The 11,807-nt window shown below is 40.9% G+C and overlaps 6 protein-coding genes across 6 annotated transcripts; 3 read left to right on the plus strand and 3 right to left on the minus strand.

Annotated features, from left to right (window-relative positions):
• Positions 1–1,064: 1,064 nt before the first annotated feature.
• Bfra_004232 (uncharacterized protein) lies at positions 1,065–1,933 on the plus strand (the record flags this gene model as incomplete). Its single annotated transcript, XM_037334638.1, has 4 exons — positions 1,065–1,314; positions 1,376–1,419; positions 1,474–1,560; positions 1,616–1,933. 4 exons carry the CDS (start codon positions 1,065–1,067, stop codon positions 1,931–1,933), a joined length of 699 nt encoding a protein of 232 aa, XP_037193172.1.
• A 904-nt stretch (positions 1,934–2,837) lies between these two features.
• Positions 2,838–3,527, plus strand: Bfra_004233 (uncharacterized protein; the record flags this gene model as incomplete). The annotated part of the gene is made up of 1 exon (XM_037334639.1): positions 2,838–3,527. The coding sequence occupies one exon, from the start codon at positions 2,838–2,840 to the stop codon at positions 3,525–3,527; it is 690 nt and encodes a 229-aa protein (XP_037193173.1).
• Positions 3,528–4,484: 957 nt separating this feature from the next.
• On the plus strand, positions 4,485–5,867 carry Bfra_004234 (uncharacterized protein; the record flags this gene model as incomplete). The annotated part of the gene is made up of 1 exon (XM_037334640.1): positions 4,485–5,867. One exon carries the CDS (start codon positions 4,485–4,487, stop codon positions 5,865–5,867), a length of 1,383 nt encoding a protein of 460 aa, XP_037193174.1.
• Positions 5,868–7,179: 1,312 nt separating this feature from the next.
• Bfra_004235 (uncharacterized protein) lies at positions 7,180–7,524 on the minus strand (the record flags this gene model as incomplete). Its single annotated transcript, XM_037334641.1, has 1 exon — positions 7,180–7,524. One exon carries the CDS (start codon positions 7,522–7,524, stop codon positions 7,180–7,182), a length of 345 nt encoding a protein of 114 aa, XP_037193175.1.
• A 2,082-nt stretch (positions 7,525–9,606) lies between these two features.
• On the minus strand, positions 9,607–10,098 carry Bfra_004236 (uncharacterized protein; the record flags this gene model as incomplete). Its single annotated transcript, XM_037334642.1, has 3 exons — positions 9,607–9,748; positions 9,880–9,943; positions 10,074–10,098. The coding sequence occupies 3 exons, from the start codon at positions 10,096–10,098 to the stop codon at positions 9,607–9,609; spliced, it is 231 nt and encodes a 76-aa protein (XP_037193176.1).
• A 132-nt stretch (positions 10,099–10,230) lies between these two features.
• Positions 10,231–10,619, minus strand: Bfra_004237 (uncharacterized protein; the record flags this gene model as incomplete). Its single annotated transcript, XM_037334643.1, has 2 exons — positions 10,231–10,452; positions 10,581–10,619. 2 exons carry the CDS (start codon positions 10,617–10,619, stop codon positions 10,231–10,233), a joined length of 261 nt encoding a protein of 86 aa, XP_037193177.1.
• Positions 10,620–11,807: the final 1,188 nt, after the last annotated feature.

An 11,807-nucleotide genomic window follows, 5' to 3' on the forward strand; every position in this document is an offset into this window, starting at 1 on the left:
GTTGCGCGTCTGGTTTATAATGCATGTTTAGTTGGTGCTTTGGGTTTGTATTCTGATAAAACCCCAATATAGAATATAATATTCTACTTCACACATTTCTGTATTCTCAAGGATATGGATGTTGGATGAAGCAACTCTAACCTTGAGGCAGATAATATTCTAGATTAACAATAATTATTTTGATAGTAATAATCAGGTGATATCATGATCATATTGTTTCCTGTTTTACCAATGTCTCATAACTTGTTGATTTTATGATTACCCATTTCAAACAACTAAGCTCTCTATATCATAATAGCCTAATTTTTTATATTACTATGTCCACATCACTTCAATTTGCCACAATTTTCACGTTGTGTCTGATACTCTTCATATTTTTAACATAAATAAAAACAAGTAGCTGACACTTGTTCAGTCTGTCCGGACCGTTAGATTTCCTACCAGCATTTCATCTGGTTATTTTTCTCCGATCAAAATGCAACTATAACATAAACATGAAAAGAAATGTTTTCGATTTCTGGACAATATGATAACTTGCGTAGATTCCTTTCGTTGGTTTCTTTCCCCTTAATTTCGTCTCGTCAAATTTACACTAGCTCAGATTGGGGCAGCGTTATTTTAATCACTCCAAAAACTATGGAAAACCCGTGGGTCGTCCAACAATATACAAAATTGAAATACCTATAGCCGTACAATACATCAAACCAATAGAATATCGAGACTGATGCCAATAACCAATAACCTCCCACTCTCGAAATACAATTTGAAATGTTAGATAGAATCCTACAGCATCAATAAAATTTGAATCATTCAAAGACCGAGTTCCTAGGTTAACACTAGTTTCCCCCGGACTGTACTGCGTACTATAATTATATCAAGTTCCAGAACTACTTCTCTTTAGCACAAAAACTTCTTTAGTATTTTCCTCCTAATCTTAACAACAAGTCCTGTGATACATTCAGCATCTCTATTCCGCATCCAAACTTAAATCGAATCGTTGATAAAATTTTCCCGACAGCTTTCCAAAACCTAAGAGATCACTAAAAGAACATCAATATATCACAATGGATCTCCCTACATTCACACCCGAATTTATCCAGCTTCGAAACAAGCATCGCATTGGAAGCGATTCTTACCATTCCTCAATGTTCTGGGAGAAAGCCATTCCAAGACTTGCTCGTCACAAGATGTCGGGCTTGGACCAAAAGGCTGTCACAGACAGATATCAAGCAAAGTGTGAAGAGTATTATGGAGATACTGTTAACAACAACTACTTCATGTATTGTTGGGATAAATCCATCTCGGATTATTTCTGTAAGTACTGGTGTAAACTTCAAGGAATGAGATTTACTGTGCTAATGTGCTATGACTTCAGTTCCCGAGGAAAGCTTTGTCGGATCAGATCCTGATCCAATTTATGTGAGATTATCGCCCTGGGGTTTTAGAATTCAGAAGCTAATTCTATCATCATAGTCCGAAGTCTTCGCGCAATACTTCAATGAGCAGGCGCAGGTCAGAGACGAAATGAATGAATGTGGCGTTCATGTAGCAGAACAAGTTGTATGTATTATTGAGTCATGAAACTCAGTGTGAGATACTAATTTTGATTCTACAGGGTGTCTTGATGAGCCTTAGCAAGGTTTATAACAATCAACTTCAACTTGCACGCAGACCCGTGAGACATTTACCCAGCAGGGCTGCAATGAATTTTGACAGTGCAGGTAGTCAGAATGGCCCTCCGAGACCGAATCCTCAAGGCAGTATTCCTGAGTGTATTACCACGGAGAATTTTGATACCGAGTCTCCTAAGCTGAAGAGACGCATGGAAAAGGCGGTCACCAAACTTTTGTATGAGGATTTAGACAGAGATTGGGTCATGGTCAAGGACAATCGAGATGATGATTGGGTTGTGGTGGAAAGAGAAGCAAGATGATGTCTGGATCTTGGTTAGAACTGCTGTCACAGTTTGTCTTTTTGGGTTGTGTTTATCACACGACCATGCGATGTAGATTTAGTATAATAAGAGTCATTCTTGTCAACTTGATGAATCTCCTCAGTAAAAATATGCATGTGGCGTATCAATTAGTAGAAGAATTCGATCAAAAACTTGTAACTGGCGAAGTAGATATATAACTCTACTTTTATATGAGTTTAGAGGTGTTCACGCCATGAATGATGAGCTTGCAAGCTAGACGGAGACAATTGATTGGAATACAACTCGAATTTCCAGAGAAAGAGAAGAAAGAAGAATCTACATCTCTGAATGGTAACATTCACTCATGAACTTACAGGTGTTGAATATCTATGTTTACTTTGAATTTCCCCCCTCTATGTCATATCAAAGAACTTGCACACTTTTGAAGATTCAAATGGTGTTCTAATAGGTATGACAAGCTATAGTAGTCATCCACTCTCTTGTTCTTGCAAGTATATAGGCTTAAAAATCTCAAGGTAGTTAGCTGTGCTTTATATCAAAGATTGCCTAATGCATATAGCAATTATATATGAATGAAATCAATTGACAGTGCAGAAAATTACCTCATTGTTGCGTTTGTGAATTGAGGCTGGTGAATACTTCCTGTATTGAATAAGATATGAGCTACCAGCTGGACTAAGCCAAATCAGGTGGTTTCAACTATGACCTCGCCTGTGCTCGCTCGCTAGACAAGCTGCTGTAGCTTGTGGGACTCAAGGTACTTATTTTACCATGAAATCCTTTTTTCAGATTTCGACAAACTCTAACACCTTCTTACGAGATTTCTACATTGGCCTATACTTCAACAATCACAAAACTTCACATTCAAGACGTTTTCCTCCTCACAATACAAAAAAATATCATGAAACCCTCCAAAAGATTGAGACTTCTGCTCTCACAAATGCCAATAGAGGCATTTGGTGATTCAGGACATGAAATACAGGCGTTTCAATCCTCGTTTCAAGGAACAGCAATCGAAATCGAGAATGTCGATAATACATTGGATGACAGGGATTTTGAGTTCCGACAGCGCTTTGTCACTTCCACCGGTGCGACCAGCAACCATGAATCCACTAAGCAAGTCGCCACCAGTATCGTTACTAAGAAGAAACATATTCGAGGCGATTCCATAGCAGATGTAATTCAAGAAGTCGCCATTGAAGTCCTCCATGAAGATCTCGTCCAGAAGGGTACTACCGACGAGGAAGTAGCCAAGGAAACCGATTTCGAAGACGTTGTTTCGGACGAGGCCACTGAACAAAATATCCTTGGTGAAAGTTTCAGTGAACGAGATTCCGTTCAAATGGATCTTCTCTCGTTGACTATTAACATGGAGGATGACGCTGAGAAGAACAACATTGAGAAAGGTGTTATCGCGGGAAATGCTATCAGAATTACCATGGAAAATTCCAGTAATTCGGACCCCAATCATGCCTTCGAGAACTCTGGGGCCTATTTCCATATCATATTGAAGATAGATGGTGGCGCTCTCGGCGAAGAGATTGTCAAGGATGAGAGCGAAGACGGCGATGATGGTCGGGTTCTAGCTTAGATTCATAGTAACTGGCTAAAATTTCACTGAAAACAGTTTTTTTCAGTCGTCAAATAGCATTCTATAATGCATTGAACGACGATCTTGCAGTGGCTGCAATAATCACATCTTCTTTGACTGCGCTCAAAGTCACCAAGAACAATGTCTACTCTATCAATAATAAAAAATGAAGATATTGAAAATCAAAAACTGTGCACAATTACAATGTGAATGTATTTTCTCTTTTAATTTGTTTCTATCATTCATGTAATTTGTAATTAGACAAGAAGTGTGCAAGCAATAAATGTGAAGGAGGTCAAAGGCCAAGATAGTTACAAATACTTTGTTTAATGTTCTAACTGTTGTTCTCATATTGAGCCGCAAGTATTTTACTGATACCATAGATTACAGAACTGTGGCCTCTAGGGGAAAAGAGAGCCGCCCGCGTGCGGTGTTTGATACTAATAGGGAATCGATAGAATTGAGCTTTAAAAGTCACTAGCAGGACAGAGCTGAGCAATAGCCACGAAATAGAACACTCTTAAGTCCGAATAAATCGGAATTAAACTCACTAATAGATATATGTTTCACTACAGTTGGGATGTAATTTGCAAAGCAGCCGTATCACATGCTGCTAGCATATATCATAATCAGTCACCATGGACTATTTCCAAACAAAGAGTTGTGGAGACATTATTGAAGATGGAGTCTATTATAATACTACCACCTATGGGCGTAGCATATTGAATTCAATTTTAGTCAGTTCTACCATACCTAGGTACCTAATTACTATTGGTAGAAACACGTGCTAATATTCACCCCAAACCCCACGCTAGCTCCATACGGCACCTTTGCACAGCCCGAATCTTCCAAAAGTACCATAAAGCTATCCCTACAACTCGAGACTGTCTATTTTTCTTGTCTATTAATAAACAAACACACAACTCGAACATACAGAATCTGAAAGTCAACCTCGTCATGCCAAACATTTCCTCATCCGACTCGACTGTAGCGAAAGACTACACAGAATCACCACTGCCATCAAATAAACACACTGGCAAGATAACCATGTCAGACGCGGACTTCATGAAATTGTTATCCAAAGAAAGCTACGATACCAGGAAGATAGAACAACAACGTCAAGATCGTGAGGCCATAGAGATGAATCAGAATCAATCATTCAAGTTCCAGGACAATTCATCTGGACACAAGAAAGATTATATGCTCAATCCACCCTATGATGAGACTCGCAATGTGAGAGAAATGAAGAAAAAAAGTAGACGTCCAAGAAAGTACAGTAATGAAATACCTACTGTTGAGAGTACTTTTTCCTCTGATGTCTCATCTACTGTTGGACTATATTCTCAAGCCGAACATAAGATAGTTCACCGAAGACCACGAGTCAATCACCAGGCGGGACCACAGGAGATGCAACAACAAGAGACAAACACGAAATCAGCTAGTTCTGCTTGGATTTCCGATGCAGTTACCACAAAGAGGTCAGGCAAGAAGCATCAGGAGAAAGAAGTTCAGTTTGCTATGGCACCGAAAGCAACAAAAGATCGCCATCATGCAAGAAGAAATGCCAAATATGCTGCAGAATTCAAATCACTAGAAGCTCGATTCGTTCCCAGAAAAAATCTCGAGCCAGAGGATTTTGATGTTGAAAGCGACAGAAACCAACAATTTGAAACCTTCGTCAAAAACTCGGCACCAGTACTCAGTGAGATCAAAGCTAGTTTCCAATTGACAAGGGACAGAGCGACAACAGCAATCAAAAATAGTCAGATTGCTAGAGCAGAAGCAACGAAAGTCATCTTGGAAAGTCAGGCTGTCAGAGCTAGAATTGAAAAAGCTCTTGTACAGAGACTTGCCGCAAAATCTTATGCGGAGAGTGCTGAAAGGGGTGGACTATCAAGAGAAACAAGTGCAAAGACTGTGATTGCTTCTTCGGTCGACGGTTCTGTTGAGGACATCCTGGAAATGGACAAGAATAACAACAAAGAGATTGCTGGAGAAAAGGTGCAAGAAGCTGTTCAATCTGCCGAAAAAGCTGTCCAGAAGGCTGTTCAATTCCAAGACAGAACAGTTCAACCCTGTGCCGATTCTCCCCAGACTTCCAACAGTCTCACCAACACGATGGAAAGCAATACGAAGAATACTGATGGTGAGGCTGCCACCAAGGTATCGAAGTACACATGGTCTATGGAAAATTATAAGATTGAGTTTGTGACAGAGGCTGAGGATGATGCTGAGAAGGCGGAGGATGATGCCGAGAATGCGGAAGATGATTGGGTTGAGGTAATGGATTACGATGAGGATGAGGATGAGGTTGAAGAAGATGGTTGGCTCCTTGCATGATCAACCATCAGTGTTCACTGGAAAATTAGTTGGTAAAGCTTTCGGATGGTGGTAGTTCAAGCTGATACAGTGTGCAAGTAGCCTGGGCAATGGCATGCCATGCAGTTACCTTGCAGATATTTTAGAGAGCTATGCTTTACAATTACCAGTTTTTGTAAACAATGAAGATCTGAAATACTGATGTGATGTATCATTTCCTTTGGTCCCCATAGCTTGCTTCCACAGTTGTTATGAGTGAACAAAAGCATACAAGATCATTGAAGCACAAGATGATGCTGTTCCTTCATGGCGGGGTAATGCGGGGTAGTGATCTCGGCTGCTATTGGCTACCTCCTGATATTTTTCATCCCCTTTTTTTACCTTCGATAAGTGATAATGGATAAAAGCCGGATGATTATCGAATAGCAAAGTACTTCACGATGCTACTTCAGTTACGAACCAATTGAAGCAATCGACCAGTTGTTGATACAAAATATACTCACCGCCCACATGTTAAATCTCCCCTTTTTCCCACCAAAAACTCACACTGCATAAAGTATAAATGCCATACACATCACCATTACCCCTTAATCCCCACAAAAACTTGACCACCAACGTGATGGAAAAAAAAATTCTCAAAAATTCCAGATCCATCTATCGAAGCACGCCAGAAGAAAACTTCAGCGTGCATTGCATGTGAATGCCAAGTAGTGGAGATAGCTGTCATTTTCAGCCCGGGTGGAGACTTGTTAGCCCAAGGAAAATTATTCCAAGGGCGGGACGAAACAAGACGCTTCGTCCCGCATGCAATCTATTCTCCTTTGCTAAGGAATAGACTGACCGGACTGGTGGGACGTGACAGCGGAGTCATTATGCTGTGAATTGTTTGATGCATGGGCGAGAGCGACTGGATCTTGGCGGTGCCTAGACCACCCAAGAAAGGAGTGAAACAAAAAGATGCTTCAGTGTAATCATTCAGACAAGCAAGCAAATCAAGGAGCGCCAGAAGGCACCGAGTCTTGCGACCCATTTAGAAGATGGAATTACTAGCTACTGTAGTATAGAATGCCCAAATTGAACTCCGATACCCCTTCTATTATTCCCATATCCGTTCAATTCAGTTGTCCTTGTTGCCTCGTGACAAACCATATTGCTTGTGCCATCTACCATTTTGACGCAATCTTTTATCGGAACCCCTGATACCTATTACCCCAAAGAAAAATCATCATCATCATGTCATAAAACTCCAAAGAGACACCCAAAGAATGGAAAAGCATCCACAGAAACTCCATCCTCTTTTCCAACACTTGGTATGAAGATCCACCCTCCCTATTTACTCCGAGTCTCTCCTCTCACTCATCTGCTTAGCCCTTCTTCTGGCCTCAATAAATTTATTCAAGTGTTCTCCGATAGGACCATAAGCCTCGACTGGATACCAGCACTTCCCCTCATCATCCCACGTCGTGACAATAATACTAACTTCCGATTCTTGTTGTTGAACCTGACGAACGGGAGCTCGTTCTCGTGCGTTACGGTTTGAGACAGCCATAGGAATACGAAGAGATGAGGACGAAGATGCTTGTCGTGGTCGAGAAGAAGCGTATTTCGGATAAGGAGTTGAGTTGAGCATTCGCTTATTGGAGAAGGCGTGGGCGTTGCGGGGTGGTGAGATCTGCATAGTGATGACCGTTCTGAATGTTTTGGTATTTATGAAATGGGATCAAAAGAGATTAAATTGTAGAAATGTGAATGGGAGGAATTAAATTCGATGATTGGCAGATCTGGTCGACGACGTTGGAAGGCTGAAGACTGGAATGAACATTAATATGTGTAACAATGTAACGGTGTAGAAAAAAGTGCTTTCGTTATTATCGACTTCTGGTCGAACTTGAGTATTTATCTGACGAAGCGGTAGTGAAAAGAGTATGAAGTTCAAAGCCCATTGCAGTGCTTGATATGGTGTCACAAATTGTATGTTTCTTTTTTGTCAAAAAGCAAGAGCGAATTAATAGGTGGGAAAATGTCTCAATATATAGAATGTTTAGGTTGTGGATGAAATTGAAATGCCTCATAGATTTGATCACGCAGGTCCATCGAACTTTAGAGGAATGTGAAAAGACGCCAACAAAAATTGGGCACTTGTGGATGACTTGTGTATTGGGCTAGCACCAAACTTGGTAGGTTAATAGCCCGGGCAAGGTTTGAAAAAATCTAAAAGGGTAATGGCAATCTATCTCGCCTGTATACGCCTGTATAAACCTTACCGCAACTTTACGAAGCACATCAAAATCGATCGAATTAGTTGAGACCAAAACCCAATCAATCGACAAGTAAATGTAAGTATTAGCTGAAAGGAGTAATTGGATTCGGTATTTCCTCGATATTTTTTGGTGCTTGGGCAATGGTGTTATGGAAGGTCCGTTCATGTGCTCCGTGATAATAAAGGGGCTCGGATTGGGTAGTCATCTCACCGCCAGATAAGCTTTGGTGGAACTGTGATTGTCGCTATCTTGATACTTGAAGTATTTCAGATACGGTGTACAAGAAGTATCGTCGACATTCTTGAAACTTGGTATTGTACCTGCGAGTTTCCCATTTGAGAGTCTCCATAGAAACCATCCAATTCCTGATTGGCCTCATCATACAATTAATTTGATAATGATGATGTTGGGACTTGGGATCACGCATGGTGGACTTGTATATTGGACTTGGCTATGGTACAGTAATAAGCTGTGAGTGGACTCGTGGACTAATGTTTGACTCGTGGTTGGTGAAGTTCCCGCTTTTCTAAACGAGTGATAATGGACTTTGATGACTTTGATGAGGGGACCCCATGTGATTTGACCCATCTCATGATCTTCAACCGATCAAAACCGAATTATAAATGGAACCTATGGGTGATGAGTAACATCACGTGAATTCCTAAGATGTTCTGGAACATATGTTTTAGTGTTCTCATCGAGATTTACTCCTCATTTTAGTTGCGTAGAGTTACGTACTAAAAAGAACACGCCGAGTAAAAGTTTGCTTGGTGGTAGAAGATGCAACCGATCACAAGCTCTGGAATAGCTATGGTGTAATCTGCGTTGCATAACACTGTTGTATAACCTGCATTCGTCTTCGATTCTGGTTACAAGCTAATTGTGGCGAGCATGTGAAGCAATAGCGACTAAATCGACATTTGACAGGAACATTTTGGGAAGATTGTGTCTGCTAAAAAAAAAATTATAAAAAAAGAGTCAATTGTGTTTCTCAGACAATACTGAAACCTTGGTAATCGATCTTCCATTCTGAAATTCTATATTGGGAGGACCATTGTTCCCGCAAAACATGCACAACTGATTCATTGCTATCATTTCCGAATGAAGTCGTACAGCAACTTGACTAGACCTTTTACAGTCACGTCAGCCACATTGAAAATAGAGTAACTAGGTGCGCTTCGATGCTCTGTGCCAACCTCCTAGCACAGCGCATCATGTGGCTTGATATTACTTGATAAAAATTACTTGCAATACACTATTGCTCGGGAAATCGTACCCCACGATCACTAATAACCTAGTTTCACGACGTTGGACTATATTAACACTGTGGGTTAATATTCTGGGGGTTTTGAACCGGATAATGGATTGTCTGCTTTGTACCGAATTTTAATTAGCCAGTTATGTCGTGTTGTCCCAAACAAGAATTTGTCAACCTTCGATATCTCCATCGAAATCATGTAACTTGACCTCATTGCTCGGGACAGATGCAAAGAACCAGTTTATTCAACACATCCTTTCCCTTGGTCCTTTTCTGGAGGTAATCTAGGTATTCCAAGTCGCAGCTGGGCTCCAAAAGGACCGGTGGAAACATTGGCGTACGCGTTTCTCTTGCAGTACTGATGCTTCGGTTTGACTTGGACCCTGATGAAAGTTTATCGCACGGTTCCTGTGTTATTTACGGGGTTAGAATCCCTATTTTGATTGTATCCTCGCCTGATAATGGTGATTAGTATTCTTAATAGACATCAAAGTTTTGACATCTAGCTTTTGACATCCAGCTTTTGTCGCGCTGGCTCTCGCCGAGCTTGGCAAGTGCAGGAGAGTGTTTGGGTAAAACTTAGGATTCTTATCCTCATTTTGGCTATTTCTGCTGTTCGCCCGACGGATTCTTGGCCGGAACAAAATTGCCGAGTTTTATTAAAGATATAGCAATGATTAAGATATGCAGCGAGACTACTACTCTAACGCAGTCTTTGTGTATGGAAGAACATTGCTTCAATATCATCTGCATTGCTTTGAAATAATTCCCCATACCTGATGCAGTGCACGTTATCGCATCATCCCTCTACAATTTCTCCCAGAATGTCTTAAGAAGTGGACGATCTTGCCACTAGAACTAGTTTCTAGAGGGCAGATATGCCCAGTACCCACATTGTCTCAATTCGTTCTATCCTCGTATGTGATCGCAAATTTCCCAACCCTATGCATTTTACTTCATGAATGTAACTTGAAGCACAATCCTCGACCTCGATCAAACCCGGTTTGGCTGCTTTGAGCCCCGTCCTAACCAAACCCAGTGCTTGCCAGACATCATTCGAGACTTGAAGAAGCTGTTCGCCCTCCTGCTAGAGGGTAGATTAAAGATTGCTTGAAGTGAGTTTGAGCTTGTTATTTTCACTGAAGACCTCTATCAGCCAATACTAGCAGAACAAAATGAAAGGGACTGATTTGTCTGCATGGCACAAGGTCCTACAAAAACGGGAAAGGGCATTTGCAAATTCGGAATCACCATTATTTGTCGTGGTAAGAACGAATGTAGCTGAGTTTGAAAACACGTCGCGTGGACCCGACTTGGAATCTTTTAAGTTTGGGTATGATTGATTTAAGCTTTCATTGGCACACCAATAGTGTTGTGTCGTGAGATTACGTCCTGCCATTGTTTTTCTTTGGCAGGAGCTTCTCCAGATTCCCACTTATCTTAATTATATAGTCTCCGTAGCTAGAAACTTGTCCATTCACTGTATCTTCAACTTCCGACAACCATTTACCTGAAATTGAAACTTAGCATTCTCTTTGACGAGAACTTCGCCCGGAGTTCTGGTTCGCGGAGTTCAATGTGGCTTGTACGACCTTCCAGATAAGACTTCATCAGAAGCTAAAGAGTAATGCATTGAGAGGGATGGTGAATGTATGTGTCTTCAATACATGACAGAGAATCAAGAGCAACGACGATCTGCTCTCTGGATATCGCACGACAGTGTCGAATGCAGGACTAAAAAAATCGCATATCATCAATAAGATCGAACAAGCTTCGTTTTTCTCTCAACAACCTAACTCAAGCAAGCCAATTCAGTGCAAATGATGAAATTTTTAATGTATTGAGCCTTACAGAATTTTGAAGTTAGTTTGCCTAGTGTCTGATCAACTTCGTCCATTGACCTCCAGCACTGATACCTTCCCCACATTATTTCATCACGTGATGGTGAGTTTGCGTTCGGATGGTGAGGTGATCAACCTATCTCAAACCTCCGTGGTACTGGAAATGCAAAATACGAGAACCTGTTGAATCTTATTGTCTGTTCATGGCACATCTTTTATCTCGTGATTCGCCAGGAGTGCGGGTCATATTACAGTCTGATTCCCATGCAAATGAGACATATTATCACGTCGTTTTGATAATACTTTCTACCGCTTTGGCCTTACGACCAGCACGATTTTCGAAAGTGAGGGATTAATCTCTCTTCCTATATATGTGGCTAGTCGCTAAAGCTTTCAAGATATTACTTGAGCTATATATGATAGTTTGTTTTGACATTACTGCGACTCTCTCATTGGGTGCCGTCCAAGTATTTGAGAGGGGGCGGGGAGGGGGCAAGTAAAGAGTGCGCATGACTCTATGTTATTGTTTTAGTGAGATTCTCCTAGAAAATAAGCGCAAGTTATTGTACTCAGATCACTCGAATAAGTTACTTGGTTACAT

Source organism: Botrytis fragariae (genome assembly GCF_013461495.1).
Source record: "Botrytis fragariae strain BVB16 chromosome Unknown tig00000050, whole genome shotgun sequence".
Taxonomy (NCBI): Eukaryota; Fungi; Ascomycota; class Leotiomycetes; order Helotiales; family Sclerotiniaceae; genus Botrytis; species Botrytis fragariae.